The 16895-nt window shown below is 39.3% G+C and overlaps 2 protein-coding genes across 5 annotated transcripts in view; one reads left to right on the top strand and one right to left on the bottom strand.

Annotated features, from left to right (window-relative positions):
* Positions 1-16895, bottom strand: part of RALGPS2 (Ral GEF with PH domain and SH3 binding motif 2) — a 217627-nt gene that overhangs the window by 69686 nt on the left and 131046 nt on the right. The gene's annotated exons all lie outside the window — the stretch shown is intronic.
* The window catches only part of ANGPTL1 (angiopoietin like 1), a 40460-nt gene that overhangs the window by 1966 nt on the left and 21599 nt on the right, over positions 1-16895 (top strand). The window contains exons 2-3 of one of the 2 annotated variants that reach the window (XM_061634217.1): positions 10010-10157; positions 14148-14981. In XM_061634217.1, the coding sequence (XP_061490201.1) occupies positions 14159-14981 (823 nt within the window). In that variant the 5' untranslated portion in view covers positions 10010-10157; positions 14148-14158. The remainder of the gene's footprint in view (positions 1-10009; positions 10158-14147; positions 14982-16895) is intronic. The other variant, XM_061634218.1, reaches the window with a different exon arrangement.

Here is a 16895-nt window from a genome sequence, read left to right as displayed (position 1 = left end):
GGTGAATGAATGAATGAAAATTTTTTGAATGAAAATTTTTTCGGTCCATGACCAGAGTACAACAGTGCAGCAAGGTATAGGGTAAATGACTACAAGAATGGTAAAAAACAATGAATACAGAAGTTAAAAATAATAATAATTAAAAAAAATTGGTCTACATCACAAGTTTCAAGACATTAGGCAAAGCTCAAGTAATATACATCTTAAAATGTATTACGAAGAACCCATAAGATTTCTCCTGCGAGCTATAGCAGCTACAAAGAATGAGGCGACCTTCACAGTGATTCGGTGGTCTTGATCAGCCAGTAGGCGATATACAAGGTCAGTCTCAGGACCTGAGTGAGGTTTAGGCAAATTTGGGGAGATAAAATTAGAGCGGAGGTCCAAGTAGAAGGGGCAGTGTAACAATACATGGCAAACTGACTCCACCTCCCCAGCCCCACAGGGGCAAACCCGTTCGCAGAGGGGCATGCCCTTATACCTGCCCTCCAGGAGTGCTGAAGGGAGGACGTTAAATCTCGCTAGAGTGAACGATTTCCTATGTTTAGGGATGTGCAAGTTTGTTAAATAATTGGCAGATACAAAAGGTTTCATATTGGTACAACAGTAAGAGTAGGCAGTGGCCAGGCTCAAGTTATTTTGAAGTTCTATGTCTTTAAGGCGTTGGATAATGGCTATTTTTGCCTTCGAATAGCCTAGAGCCCCGACCACCTGGAGCGAGAATCCTAGGGCCTCCAATTTTTTAGTCAATACCTGCTTCCATTTGGACTGGAAAATATCCACCAGCGTCAGAGGGGCCAGTCCAGTAGGGGCAAATAACAACTTCAGCCAATAGCTGAATCTGTGCATCCAGGCGCAGGTCTCAATTAATAGGGTTCCCAGTTCTAAACGTAAGGCCACATTGGAGACACAACTAGGGACACCCATTATAGACCTCAGGAACTTGGATTGGATAGATTCCAGCGGGGCATAATTACCACCGCTACAGATCTGAGTCCCATAGAGTAATTGAGCAATGACCTTGGCATTAAATACCTGTACAGCCGAGAGGACCCAAGGTGACTTAAAAATCAACAAAGAGAACTCATCAGCAAACATGTTGAAGAACAGCTGATATAGAGATAAAATTGAATTCAATACTACAGTATTGGTTGTACCCAGCTTAAAAAACAACAAAACAAATCCTAATATTACACTTGAATAGTAAACTTGAAATTTATCTTTGACCTTGTTCTAAATCAGTGATACTGCTTCCTGGAATATGAAGCCACATTTCAGATTGATTTATCCAAAAGTAAACAGCAGATAGTAACTTAAAATGCAGTTAAAGTTATGGCAAAGGTCCTCAAAGAAAAAGTTTATTCTTCATTCAATGAATCTATTTTCAGATACGATAAATAAACTTCCTATGACTGAAATGGCAGAATTTGATTAAACTGTTGATAGAAAACATATCACTCAATTTAATATCTGATGTCAACAAATGTGATTAAGACAGTTTGATGAGACACTATTGACATTAGGATTCACCCTCGTAAATCATTATGCCAGACTGGACAGATTCTATACTTAAAATGTACGCAATTTGCAGTTTATTTCAGATTATAATACTTTGGCAAGAACGGGGGTGTTCAACATATCCAAAATGTGTGCCAGATTCAATGGTGCATAAAGGCATATGAAACGGAAATTGTCCTGTGCATAGCAGACTGAACAAGAATGTATATTGCAGCTTAGTATCCACACCTAATATTCTTCTGTTTTAATAGGAAAACCACCATTCATGTAACAAATAGCTTTTTGTATGTTAGTGATGGAGAAATTTTTATTTTCTCCCGTGGGATCTTTGCTGGGGGCCCTTTAAATAATCTATGACACAGGCTTAAAGCAAAAAGGTAGGCCTTTATTTGGTATAAAAGCATATGCAAGGACAGTCCCCCAGAAAGTCTGGAAGGGACTGTAAAGAAGTATGGTGTGCACAGATCTTTTATAGAGTACAGTTACAGCATGTGACAATGATTTAACCAATCCCCTATGTTCTTCGTAACAGTTCTTCCCTCTTGAAATATTTCCAACAAACCAGATGACTTTATTAAAATGAATACATGTATTTTCATAGTTTTACAGATACCTCCCACCTCCATTGTAGGGTTGTCTCCTCAGATTAATATCAATCTGTTCCCCCTTTTCAGATATCACCATTCTACTGTCTTTATTACTGATGATTTTGTACTATGCATTTCATTCCCATCATAGTTTCTGATCAGCCAAGCTGGTCAAGGAACATCTCTAGGACATAACGGCATGTTCCTTGGGTGAAGCCATGATGTAAGACTGAGATTGACTCACCTTAGAATAACTGGAAGTTCTATACACTGCTACAGAAAAGGATTAATTTCAGATCACCATATTATAGCTGAAGGCCACATAATATAAAAATGATTAGGGAACAAAAAATCAGTATCAAACTAAATTTTTATCTTGTCTTCCACTTCTGATTCTGTTATGAAGATTTTCCCTTAGCTACTCTATAATATCGGAAACCTGTTTTCCAAGATCACATAGTAAAAAGTATATTAATCAAGAGAAACAATACTAAATAAATGATCTGCAGTCATGTATTTAGTCATTCTTGGCACAGCACGTTGCTAAGGAATTTGCAGCAAAGTGAGCTTAACCCTTTTTCTGCTTTCCGTACGTGCAGGCCTGCTTTTAATGCCTGCTGTGTGTGACTAAGGGAAAGAAATCCATTTCTCCTTTATCAGTTTTCAAGGGCCCAAATTGCTTGGGGTCAGAACCCCTTAAGGGGTTCTCCATCATTTTAAGATGCTAAAATGTATTTCAAGCTTACCATTCTCTTGCAAATCCATTTTTGCCATTTTGTACAATACTACACAAAATAGTATTGTACAAAACTAATGAATCTTGAGGAGATGCCTTTATTTCACTAGGTCAATTCAGTTATTTTGGCTTTGCTTTAAAATTAAATTGTTGTTTGTTACTAATTAATGTTGGGAATAAAAACTTCAGTGAGTAAAAGTAAGCTTCAACAAAATTGATTCAAGCATTAGCCCAGAAAAAAGTAGTTACGATACTATAACCAAAGCCTTGCTCACAATATCCCCCTGAACTTACCTAGACAACTGAGAAAGCAGTAAATATAAGCACAGTTGCTTGCTTTGTTACTATGTTAACACAAAGTTAAACAAGTCCACATTCAGTAAGTTAACTTCAGGACATAAATGCTCAATTGCCTTGGAAGTCTGGGTGGCTAGCTATTAGGGATGCTACAGTAGTGAAGTATTCTGTATCAGCAGGTGGTTAGAGCAGAAAACCTTTGTTGGTCACACATTTATACCCTAAATAAACTGAGCACATGTTAAAAAGCAGTGTTACAGCACAGGTTTCTTCACATGTGACAAGATATTTGGGGAGGGAAATCACATAGCAGAACAATTTCCATAATATGTACTAATAGCAATCTTAATTCTTTGAGTGCTGGTAGAGCCAAAATGGCACCATTCACGCAGAGGGAGGCATGATGGAACCCCCAGGTTTGTGCAAGTACAAAAAAATCTTTAGGGGAAAAAACTCAGGTGGATTCCCCTAAACATATCATTGAGGACTGGTCATTTTCAGTGACCATGTTGACTGACTGTTGGAGGGGGTACAAAAATGTGTGGGGAGGGGAAATGGAGTGGAGAATTCTGAACAAGAGCACTCACACTGCAACATTTTGTTGCAAGTTCCACTTGTATGTCTGAAAACAGATAAGGGAAAGAAATTAAAGAAAAATCTTTGAGATTTTGTGTGGGCAAACTGAGGGAATTCACAGTTGAGATGGAATGTTTAGGGCAGCTTTTGCTTATGGAGGCCTAAAAGCTATGAAAAACAATAAGCACTGTCACCCCCAAGTTTCTTTGTTTGAGAAGGACACTTAGGCATTTCAGTTTCAGGTTTATATAGAGTACATGTAATATACACCCCAAAACAAATGGATCTGTCTAATAGCTTCTACTTGTAAGAAGTGATAGGCTGTAGCCAAAGCTGGTTTATGCTTGGACCAGGCTCTTAGTCTTGAACAAGCCAAGAAATTATCTTCCAAGGACACATGGGAAAACATCTTTACAGATATCTATGGTACTAGTATCTCAGATATCCAATGTCTTGAATACAGCTTCAGCTGAAAGCAAATTGCAAGCCAAGCTATAGATGGCATTTGATATATTTTGTTTGAACAATAAATAGCTAAAGATGATGCATGCTTGGAAGGGCAAGAAACAAACCATCATGCAAACAACAAGGTGCATCACCAGTGGATTTAAGAGGGTTGAGCTGAGTGCATGGAACCACTATTATTGCATTTATGGATGTAAGGGAGTAAAGTCAGAGGTAAATGAAATGCAAATAGAAAAAAAAGGCAGTGATGATTCCCTCAATACAATACTATACCAACTACAACAAGATTCCTATGAGTAAGGCAGAAAACTCAGGGTTCCTAACCAATAACCAAAACATGGGGACACTGGCAGTCCCCATGCAGCACAACCTGACGTGGGGGCTGCAGTTAGTGCAGAATGCTGCAGCACAATTGCTGACATGAGTGAGACCCTATCAGCACATAATATCTCTGCTCTGAAATCTGCACTGGTTGTCGATTTGCTACCAAGCCAAGTTCAAGGTGTGCTTTCTATGTTATGGGTGCCACATAGTACTTGTTCTGCACTTATAAGAAATTGATCCTTTAGTGTGGCAGCACCTACCCTTTGGAACTCCCTGCCTATTGACAATAGGCAGGCACCTCCGTTGTACTCTTTTCGACACCTGCTAAAAACATTTTTTGTTTAGACAAGCCTACCCAGGCATGTAGAAACTATTATGCTTTTTATCTGTTTTTGACTCATTGTTAGTTTTATTATTTTAATGTTTTAAATACCTGTTTTTCACTGCTTTTGCCAATAATTTTATTGTTTTAACTCCTGTAAACTGCTTTGAGGCTTTTTACAATAAAGTGGTAAAATATAAATGTTGTATGTAAAATACATAAACTTCAGAGTCACTGTCATCCTTGGATCTCTTTCCCCTTTTAGGAACAAAGGAATTTGCCTTATACCGACTCAGGCCATTTGGTACTATCTAGCTCAGTACTGATGACATGGATTAGCATTTCCTTTCAGGGTTCCAGGCAACAGTCTTTCCCACAGATTGGATTTTGGACCTTTGCATGCAATGCATGTGCCCTACCACTGAGCTACAGCCCTTCCCGTTTAAAAATTATCTTTTAAAATTACTCTTTTCACAAATGAATTCACAGCACACCTAGGGCAGATCTGCACCATGCATTTAAAGCACATTCAACATACATTTGAAGGACATGAATCCCACCACAGAATCATGGGAACTGTGGTTTGTTAAGGTTGGTAGGAATTATAAATGTGAGGAGGAAACTACACTTCCCAGGATTATTTGAAGGAAGTCATGCGTTTTAAATGTGAGTTGGATGTGCTTTAAATGTAATATGTGGATCTGCATTACTTCATAAACTTTGCCTGCGTATAAATCATTTAAATTATTTTAAAAAAATGGAAATCAGCTACAAAGTTTACTGGGTGACCATGGGCTTCTTACCATCTCTCAGCCTAATCTGCCTCTCAGGGTGAAAACAATAGAGGGGGACGATGACCACCCTAAGGAAGAAGGGCACACTTAAAATGTAGAGGAAATAATAATATACAACCATAGTATGAAATCAGATACATATTGAGACATAGTATGACCAAATATTTATATAAGCATGCATGTCAAAGATGTTTATTATTTACACAACCTGTAAATATATTTATAGTGCAATCCTATGCATGTTTACTCAGAAGCAAGTCCCAATGTATTCAGTGTATTCAAATAGGGAAGCATGCACAGGACTGCAAACTCAAATGATAAGGAACTTCACCCATCTAACTCAAAATTCAGAATCATGCCACTTTAAGCTGTTTTGCAGCTTTTTTTATACTTGTTTTATAGTTATTGGTCTTTAAATGGATTTATTTTTTGTTGTAAGCTGCCTTGGTTTCCAACCCTACCTCACAAAGTTTTTAGAAGGATTCCATATACATGCACACTGGAGATGTAAAAATACTTACACCCAGTATAATACTTTTTTGTCAAAATCAGTTGGTCATTGCAGAACAAAGCATTGACCATTGCGTGAAGGATGGGTAATAAATTCTAATTCAAATAATAATTCTAGTTGCTTTAAAAAAAAGTATTGGAGGCGAAGAGAACAATTTACAACACAATCCTTTGCTATGTTCACTCAAAAGTCCCATTGATTTACAGCACAATCCTAACCATTTCTACTCAAATGTAAGCCCTACCGAATCGAATGGGGTTTACTCCCAGCACAGCAGCTTTACTCCCAGAAAAGTGGGTAATGGATTAAAATTTCATATTGGGAAGGTTTACAAAACAGCCTATGAATTAGACAAACAAACTGCCCTCTTCAACAGTCCAGTAAAATTTCAACTTGTTTGATTCCTTATAATTAGACAAGTATAACATATTATACACTCACTCAACTTGTGATGTGCAGACAAACAGGAAAAGGAAACTTTTCAAGATTTGCTATTGCCTGGAGGTCAGCAAATCAATCAGTCAATCACAACCCTGACTTCACTTATTGGCTAAAAACCTGAAAGGATGGGGATTAGAGCAGTCGACTTCTAATATAAGTTGCAGGGTGGGTGGCTGACATTTTGGTGTATATCTCTTGAACCAGACTACCTAGAAACTTAATTTTTTAAAAAAATGAAAGCTAAGAGTCCGGAGATTAAGCTGACTCAGAAACCTGGAAGGCACCCCCAAACACCAGAGTCTCTGGGCAAAACCTGGAGACCTGGCAACCCTATTCATACCCCACTTTTTGATCCTGCAGGCCAATGGTCCATCTAGTCCAGCATCCTGTTGTCACAGTGGCAAAACAGATGCTTCTGAGAAGTCCACAAGCAGTACCTGAGTGTAAAGAGCACTCTTCCCCACTTGTAATCCCCAACAACTGGTATTCAGAGACATATTGCCTTCAGCAGTGTAGGTAAAACATAGCCAGCATGGTTAGCAGCCATTAGTAGCCTTATCCTCCATGAATTTGTCTAATTGTCTTTTAAAGCCATCCAAGTTAGTGGCTATTGCTACATCTTGTGGGAGCAAATTCCATAGTTTAACTATGCCCCGTGTGAAGAAGTAGTTTCTTTTGTCTGTCCTGAATCTTCCAGCATTCAGCTTCATTGGATGGCCCCGTTCTAGTGTTATGGAAGAGGGAGAAACATTTCTCTGTATCCATTTTGACAACACCATGCATAATTTTATATATCTCTATCATCATTTCACCTCTTACTTGCCTTTTCTCTAAACCAAAAAGGCCAAATATTGTAATCTTTTCTCGCAGGGGAATTGTTCCATCCCCTTTATCATTTTGGTTGCTCTTTTCTAAACTATTTCCAGCTCTGCATCATGCACAATGATTTATGATCAAGCTAAAAAGCACAGGTCCCAATACTGATCCTTGGAAGACTCCACATTCTACATTCATTGGGAAAACTGTTCGTTTCTTCCTCCTCTCTGCTTCCTGATCCATAAAAAGATCTTTCATCTTATTCCATGACTGCTAAGCTTACTCAGGAGTCTTTGGTGAGGTACTTTTTCAAAAGCTTTTTGAAAGTACAAGCACACAATGTCAACTGGGTCAACTATCTAGATGCTTGTTGACACTCTCAGAGAACTGTAAAAGTTTAGTGAGACAGGACTTACATTTACAGAAGCCATGCTGGTTCTGTTTCAGCAACACTTGTCCTTCTATATGTTTGGTAATTTTATCTTTAACAATACTTTACTCCAGTTTTCCTGAAATAAATGTTAAGCTAACCAGCCTATAATTTCCAGGAACCTCTGATCCCTTTTTAAAAATTGGTGTTACATTTGCCACTTTCCAGTACTCAGGTATAGAGGCTGATCTTAGGGATAAGTTATATAACTCTGTAAGATCAGCAATTTCACATTTGAATCGTTTAAGACCTCTCGGATGGATGCAATCCAGACCCAGTTATTTTGTCATTTTTAAAGATGTGTATGGCCTAGAACTTCATCTCTTGTTACAACTATTTGTCTCAGCTCCTCAGATTCCTTTCCTGTGAAAGTTCAGGCACAGGGAACTGCCTTATATTTCCACTGTGGTGACAACTGCAAAGAATTCATTCCGCTTCTCTGCAATCTCTTTATTCTCCATTAGCATATCTTTGATTCCCTTATCATCTGAAGATCCAACCATCTCCCTAGTTGGTCTGTACTAATGTATTTAAAGGATTTTTTTTGTAGTTGGTCTTTGTTTTTGGCAATGTACTCAAAGACTTTTTAGCATCCCTTGTTTACATTTCTTTAGCCAAAGTTTGTATTCCTTTTTGTGCTCATTTGTACAAGACTTCCATTTTCCAAAGGAAGCCTTTTTGCCTCTAATAGCTTCTTTGACCCTGCTTATTAACCATGCAGTCATTCTTTTGGCCCTGATTGTACCTTTCTTGACCTGCAATACATTCTAGTTCTGCTTCTAATATTGTGGTCTAGAAAACTCCTAAACATTTTGGAAAGATTTGGCTCTCTTGCCTTTACCTTTCAACTTTCTTTTTACCAATCCCCTCATTTTGAGGAAGTTTCCTCTTTTAAAGTCAAATGTGTCAATGTTGGATTTTCTTGACAATTATCCATTTTTATATAAAGAATTTGATAGCACTATGGTCACTGTTCCCAATCAGGAGGTACGCCTGGCGCCGACACTATTATCTTTTCGGCGCCAGGTTAAAACCTTTCTCTTCTCTGAGGCATTTTAATCTAAGTTATTTATGTAAATGTTGTAACTGGTATTTTAGATGATGTACTTTTATATTTGTTATATTGATCTTGTAATTTTATTATTGTATATGTTTCTATGTTTGCCGCCCAGAGAGCTGTTTGCTAGTCGGGCGGGATATAAGCTGAATAAAATAAATAAATAATAAATAAATAAATAACTAGCCTATTAGGATTCTTTGAGAGTTTCAATAAGCATACAGATAGAGGTGATCCAGTTGGCACAGTGTACTTAAGACATTCAAAAACTTTTCTACAAGTACCAAAGACTCCTGAGTAAGCTTAGCAGTCATGGAATAAGAGGAGAGGTTCTCTTGCAGATCAGGAACTGGCTAGGAAACAGAAAGTAGAGAGGAGGAATACATTGACAGTTCCCCCGAAGGAAGGATGCAGAAAGTGGAGTCCCCCAAAGATTGGTATTGGGACCTGTGGTTTTTAATTTGTTGATAAACGATATTGAGTTAGGGGTGAGCAGTGAGGAGGCCAGGTTTGCTGATGATACTAAATTGTTCAGCGTTGCTAAAACAAAAAGGAGCTCGGAGGAACTCCAAAAGGACTTCTCCAAACTGAATGAACAGGTGGTAAAATGGCAAATGAAACTCAATGTAAACAAGTGTAAAGTTATGCATATTGGAGCAAAAAATATTAATTTTACATGTATGCACATGAAGTCTGAACTGGCGGTGACTGACCAGGAATGAGACCTTGGGGTCATAGCAGATACTTCAATGAAGATTACAACCCAGTGTGCAGCAGCTGTGAAAAAGGCAAATTCCATGCTAGGGATTGTTAGGGAATGTATTGCCAATATCATAACACTGTTGTATAAATCTATGGTGCAGCCACATTTGGAATACTGCGTACAGTTCTGGATTCTTCACCTCAAAAAGGATATTGTAGAGTTGGAAAAGGTTCAAAAAAGGGTTCAAAAAAGGGCAACCAGAATGATCAAGGGGATGGAATGACTCCCTTATGAAGACAGGTCGCAACATTTGGGGCTTTTTAGTTTAGAGAAAAGGCAAGTCAGAGGCAACATGACAGAAGTGTATAAAATTATGCATGGCATGGAAAAAGTGGATACAGCAATTTTTTTCTCCATCTCTCCTAATACTAGAACTTGTGGACATGCAATGAAGCTGAATGTTGGAAGATTCAGGACAGACAAAAGAAAGTACTTCTTCGCACAGTGCACAGTTAAACTGTGGATTTCACTCCCACAAATGCTAGGATTTTGGTTCGTCCTTAGAATGGCCCAGACACAGGTAATCAAAATTGTGATTGACCATTTAGGGCTAGACAGGAGACCGCATCAGCCTCTCCGGGAGGACTCAGGGATCCTCCACCTTTCCTTGATTGCCTGTTTTCACCTCTGAGATGCTGCCTTCCCTTGATCTCCTCCTTTCCTGCTCATCATTTCCCCTTCCCTCAAAACCTTGGGCAGCAGTGGAATGGAGCTGAGGCAGCCTCCTCCCATATGGCACCAGGATGCTGTCGCACTATGCCTCTGCTCAGCTGCAGGGCAAAGGCACTGGGGCTTGGCTCAGTCCAGCTCACAGCGACTTGGATGAGCTCAAGTTGAGTTAAATTGGAATTACTCCCAATTAAATGAGTACACAACTACATATCAAACTATAAGTATAGGCTACATAGTTCACAAATATGCTAAATAAGCTTAAAAGTATATGAAAACTTTCTTCCTCAAATCACACCCCTCCTCACTATTTGCCTCAGCCCTTTATAGTAAAACAAATATTGACCAATACAGAAACCCCTTACTGTCAGAGAGAAAAAGAGCTCTTGAATTTCACTGATTGCCTTTAAGAGGCAGTCCCATATAGAGCACGCTGCAGTAGACCAGTTATGATGTAACTAACGCATGTATCACCAAATCATTAAACAGCCATTGGTCAGTCACTAAGCCAGCCAATTTGTCACTCAGCTAGAACGAGCGGTTGTTATGACCAAGTGCACCACTATATTTGGTGTACCCTACCCAATCCACTGGTTACTGCCCCCTGCCACTCTTGCCACCACCCTGCCCTTTCCATTCCCCTCTTAACTCTCTCTTGTGGCCAGTACTACTGCTATCTCCTATAAAACACTGTGCATGCTTTCTGCACTGTGGCTGTGAAAGCTCTCTCCCCCTCAAAAGAACTTGAATATACAGCATATGTAGATACTGGCTCTGTTTCTCTCGGACTGGAAATAGCATTGCCTGAGGATGTCCATGAAGGCATTAAATGCTGCCTCCCTCAGGTAGCCCAGAATCGGAGCTTTCATTTAAAAAAAAAAGTTTCTAGCCCTCCTAGAAAGAAGTTTATGGAACAAAATGTGCAGGTACCCTAAGTGAAGTATGTGAAATGAGCCAGGCTGACTGCTTCTACCTGTTGGTGTTATTAGCTAATAAGTGAAGTCAGAGCTGTGGCTGATGAGTTATTTGGATACTAGGGCAATAGGAATCCCTGGGCTTCTAAAGAGCTGTTATTCTCCCCTCCCATTTAGTGTACTTTTCCTGCTTCTGTCTTTTTTTCTAGTCCTTGGACTCTCCATAGTTTTCCCATTCTTTTTCTCTAGCAACCAGGATGCATATTTCCTGTGCTAGGTTCATCTGAGATCAGGTAGTGCCAAGAAATTCTCTGCAAGACTACTACATATAAGTGTGGATGAATGTTAAAAAATCCCCCTCCCTCCAAAAGGCAACTGTGAAAACTTTGCAAAGACCAAGGACTCATTAAGAATTCACTGTATTTTGTTCCATAACTTACAGTACAATGATATACTGGTCTACTCAGAAGTAAGTCTCTTTGTGTTAAATGGGGATTACTTCCAGGTAAGTGGGTACAGGATGGGAATCTAGGCTTTGGTTTAGGGTTGGCATTGGGGGAGGGGGAGAACAGGGCTGTTATGCCTTTAGCAGCTGAATGTCAGGCAGAAATTCATTGTGTCAATCCTTTTCTAGTATGGAAATACAATTATGGGAAAAGCGTTACCATGACTACTCTCTAACTTTGTGTTATGCCACACCCCACAGCAGCCATTTTATTACTGGGCGGCCCAGCACCCTCTCAAAATTTGAAATGTGCCCTTTGGTCTTAAAAGGCTGGTGATCATATTATGAATTGCAATAAGAAAGAATCAGAGATATTTCTCCTCTTTAACTATACAACAAACTTTTTATTTTTAAAATATCATATAGCAATTATCACTTTGTATATATTTAGGTCATCTGGTATTTTTCATATGAAATGCATAACTAATAAGTTGTTTAAGAATTTATGGGAGTGGAAAAAGAAAAATTAACTGTTTTTGCTTTGTTGCTGTGGAAAAATATTAGTCAGTTTTACATACAATGGACCATATTACAATAAATATGATACTGTGGTTAGGGAGGAATATCATTTACCCATTTAACACCAGGCAATTCGTTTAAAGTTCATCTGGCCATTAGGGAGCATTTTAATTACATATATGAAATTTGATATATGTGGAATTTGATGCTGGAACAAGAGATGGAAATTTCACAGAATGCTGAAGAACTGCAACTTCTGGAAAAGAAGTATCCACTATAATCTAAAGAAAGCCTAATTACATGCAAATATAAGAGCAACTAATAAATGACTTTCACTTTTTTGTTTATACACTTCTATTTATAGAAAAGGAAAAGGTCAGAACTAGTAAGAAAGTATGCATTCATTGGGAAATATCTGTATTTCATGTCACCCAGTGAACTTCATGGCTGTGTGGGGATTTGAACCACGGTCTCCCAGGTCGTAGTCCAACACCTTAACCACTACACCACACTGGCTCTCTCCTTTAGTAAGAAAATATGCATTCATTGGGAAATATCTGTATTTCATTTGAAAATAAGGGTGAATAAAGTAACAGATCTATCAGTTATCTCAATAATAAGAGAATATTTCAAATTTAGAAGCAATATTAGCATCCATTCCGTTGTGAAACCTATTTCAATTTATGTCATTTTTTCCAATGTCATGAGTTACAGTTAAATCTCACTGCATAGGTTCAATGCAGCTAGGCATGCTTTGTGTTTAAGGAGCTAACTGGAAGGCGCTAGTCATGCCAGCCTTGCAGTTAGGTCCCCAAAAGTAACTAACATAGAAATATTTTATTAAGCTTGCCTGTCCATCTACAGATACCTATGTTAGTCAAAGCCAATTCAGTGTGGCAACATCAAATGTTACGGAGGTAAAGCATATGATCAGCACAACCAAAATGGATAGAGCCAATTGTATGGGTCTGTCCCATGGAATTGTCTTATGCACATGGTCATGCTATTTGCCTGCTTGGCCCCTCTAGTATTAGATTATACCATGCTGAAGCAGCTCCCACACTGCAGGAAATGTGGTGTTGGCAAACAGAGATGCAAAGGCTCTTAGCACTATGAACAGTGGGGAGCATGTACACAGCCACCATATAGCCAACATGAGACTGCTACTGGATTCAGGACAGAATTAATGAAGTCTCCTTCAGATTTACCTCAACAGACTACTAGCAGAATTATGACGATATTATCTCGAAACAGTCATAAATCTATTTGACTCCCCATTTTAAAGCCATTCTGAGCCATGTTTTACAGCATTACTTCTGTCCAACCACTCTTATTTTAGTTGATTAATCTATTTCTGGTACCAAGATATTGTTGCCTTTCTGTTACTCATGTTTAAAATGTTGATTGGCAACAGACAGTACAGTGTGACTTGATGGACTGCCTTCAAGTCGATCCTGACTTATGGCGACCCTATGAATAGGGTTTTCATGGTAAGGGGTATTCAGAGGGGGTTTACCATTGCCTCCCTCTGAGGCTAGTCCTCCCTAGCTGGCTAGGGCCTGCTCAGCTTGCCACAGCTGCACAAGTCAGCCCCTTTCTTGTCCACAACTGCCAGCTGGGGGGCAACTGGGCTCCTTGGGACTATGCAGCTTGCCCACGGCTGCACAGGTGGCAGAGCATGTAACCCCTGAGCCACTGATGTGGGGATGATCTTTAGCTGGCCCTTTACACCCAGGAGACATGAGCGGGGATTTGAACTCACAGACTCTGGACTCCCAGCCAGGCTCTCCTCCCCACTGTGCTATACCAGCTGCTTAGTGTGACTTGAAGTTTGGAGGGGATAACACATTTACACTATTGAAATCTTAGCCTTTCTTTTACCATTGGTGACTGATAGTTTTTGATGATCTTTTTAATAAAAAGACTTTAACTATAGATTAAAAAAAAATATTTTTCTATTTAGCTTATTTGAAAATGAAGACGTTCTCATGGAATTTCAGTTTGCTGTTACTCCTATTATTATCAAATGGACACTACATGAAACAGTCTAAACTCAAAAACTCTCCTAGACGGCACCCACGTTCTACAGAAGGGGGAGAGGAAGGGAAAAAGTGTGGCTACACATTCATTGTCCCTGAACAAAAGATAACAGGACCAATTTGTGTCAACGCCAGAGGACCAGGGGCAGAGAACAAAAAAGATGAAGTTACGAGGATGGACATTGAGAATCTGAAAGATGTATTATCCAAACAAAAGAGAGAGATTGATCTCTTGCAGCTAGTGGTGGATGTGGATGGGAATATAGTAAATGAAGTAAAACTGTTGAGAAAAGAGAGCCGTAACATGAATTCCCGGGTTACGCAGCTCTATATGCAACTTCTGCATGAGATAATCCGCAAACGGGATAATTCACTTGAGCTTTCCCAGCTGGAAAACAAAATCCTCAATGTCACAACTGAAATGTTAAAAATGGCAACAAGGTACAGAGACCTTGAAGTTAAATATGCAGCACTAACTGATCTTGTGAATAATCAATCACTCATCATCTCACTGTTGGAAGAACAATGTTTGCGGATATTAACACAGCAAGACACACATGGCTCTCCACCTTTAGTTCAGGTAGTACCTCACCACATTCCTAACAGCCAACAATACACTCCTGGACTTCTGGGAAGTAATGAAATTCAAAGAGATCCAGGCTATCCTAGAGAAAGCGATGTAAGGCCACCGCCTGATCAAGCTACTTCTCCTACAAAAAGCCCTTTCAAGATTCCACCATTAACTTTGATCAATGAAGGTAAGGCATTTTATTACTATTTCTAGAACAATATCTTGAACATTTTTTTTTTAGACAATGTGAATGTGATGGCAAAACACAAAACAAAAATCACTGCAGGACTCTCTTCCACTCATATACCCAGTTTTCCCCTCAAAGCTTTTGTCCCATATACCTGCTTCTTTTAGCTAGGGATGACTAACCAAAACTTTTTAGAAAGGGTACTGAGCAACTTATATGGAAGTGTATAAACAGTGTTCTGATCAAAGAGACTGTCATTTTGTTATGCTGTTTGTTAAGAAAAATAGCATAGGCTATTTTCCTACCTCTTTTACCTACATATTTGCTACAGCTTTAAGCAGTAACTTTCCAGCTGCACACCTTGGGCAATGTAGGTCTCAGTCCAGTGTTTGAGACCATTTCCTCACAGCAAAAGATTTGTGTGTATGATGTGTTTACATATACAGGGAATGCCTTCTGTGACTGCAAGCTTCTACTGCAGTAAAAACTAGGAAATATTGCTGAGGGCATGCTGTGCAATCACATTTTCAAGTAATTTCTTCAACAAACATAAAAGGCTAAATTTATTTTCGTGGAGATTGATTATTCAGACAATTGTTAGCGGCCTGAATGTAACTGTCAGACATTTGTACAGACCAGACACTTCTGCAGCTGATAGAGATAAGGACATCAAAAGTTAAGGGAGAATTTGAAACTAAGCTCAATATTCCTGCTTTCTGTCTAAAGGTAAATACTTGACTGCTATAATATTTTAAGGAGTTATGGAAGATCATGATCAAATATAGTTTTTGTAATGACACCTACTGAAAAAGGAATAGATAAGAATATGTATTACTGGGACAGAAGGATAAGAGTAGTTATTGTAGTTAACAATCCTGCTTCATTCAGTACATTCTTGATCACAACTTATGAGCAAATGTGAAGAATAACCTGGGGGTTACAAGGACTCTAGAAGTGATTTATGATTATTGGAGTGGGCCTGAGATCCCGCAGGAGCTGCCCCCCTAGCTTGAGAGGCTGCTGGACTGAGCGAGTGAAGAAAGCAAGGCAGGCAGGCAAGCAGCTTGCCTGCCTTTGTTGCCGTCACCGCTGCCGGCGGACAGGACGCTTCTGTACAAACAGGCCCAGGCTCGGCCGGCAGCACCTGGAGCCTTTTGCCCGAGGAGTCCTCTGCGGGGAGCGGCGGTGGCAGAGACCAAGATAATCTACCATCTGGACGACCAGGAGACGCCGTACCTGGTGAAGCTGCCCATCCCGGCCGAGCGGGTGATGCTGGGCAACTTCAAGGAGCTCCCCAGTCCGACTACAAGCTCTACTTCAAGTCTATGGACGATGATTTCGGGGAAGAATCCGATGATGGTGGTGACCAAATCCTTTGCAACAGCTGCTCAGTGTTTGAGGACTAAAATTCTTGAAATGACAATACTACATTTTGGGACAGATTATCTTTAGGCCTGTAAAGAACCTTGTTGTTGTTTTTTAAACAATGTTAATATTTTGTTATTTAAATTTTTGTGCACTGTATTATTTTCTCTTGTGTTTATTTTGTATTTGTGTTTATTTTTTTGTGAGCCGCCTTGAGGGCCTTTTGGCCAAAAGGCGTCATAGAAATAGAATAAATAAATAAATGATGCATCTGGAAGAAATTTCAATGTTTATGTAACAGCCAGGATTCTAAACCGTGCACTTCTGAATTTAACATTTTTCTAACTGTGAAATACTTTCTTCTTGCATGTTGTATCTTCATACAGTGAAATGCGTAGCTTTGTCTTTCATCACAGCTGACCACTTTGACTAGTATTTGAAGGAGAAGGAACACATACTGAATGAGCAGCTGCTGATACAAAGAGGGATACAGTGCAAATGAAATATCAGATGTCAATAGAACTTAATTGTTTGTGCAGTATGTAGCAC

The sequence above is a fragment of the Rhineura floridana genome, chromosome 6, assembly GCF_030035675.1.
Source record: "Rhineura floridana isolate rRhiFlo1 chromosome 6, rRhiFlo1.hap2, whole genome shotgun sequence".
NCBI lineage: Eukaryota > Metazoa > Chordata > Lepidosauria > Squamata > Rhineuridae > Rhineura > Rhineura floridana.
Note: the sequence above shows the minus strand (reverse complement) of the source record. Positions and strands in the feature narration are given on the sequence as shown.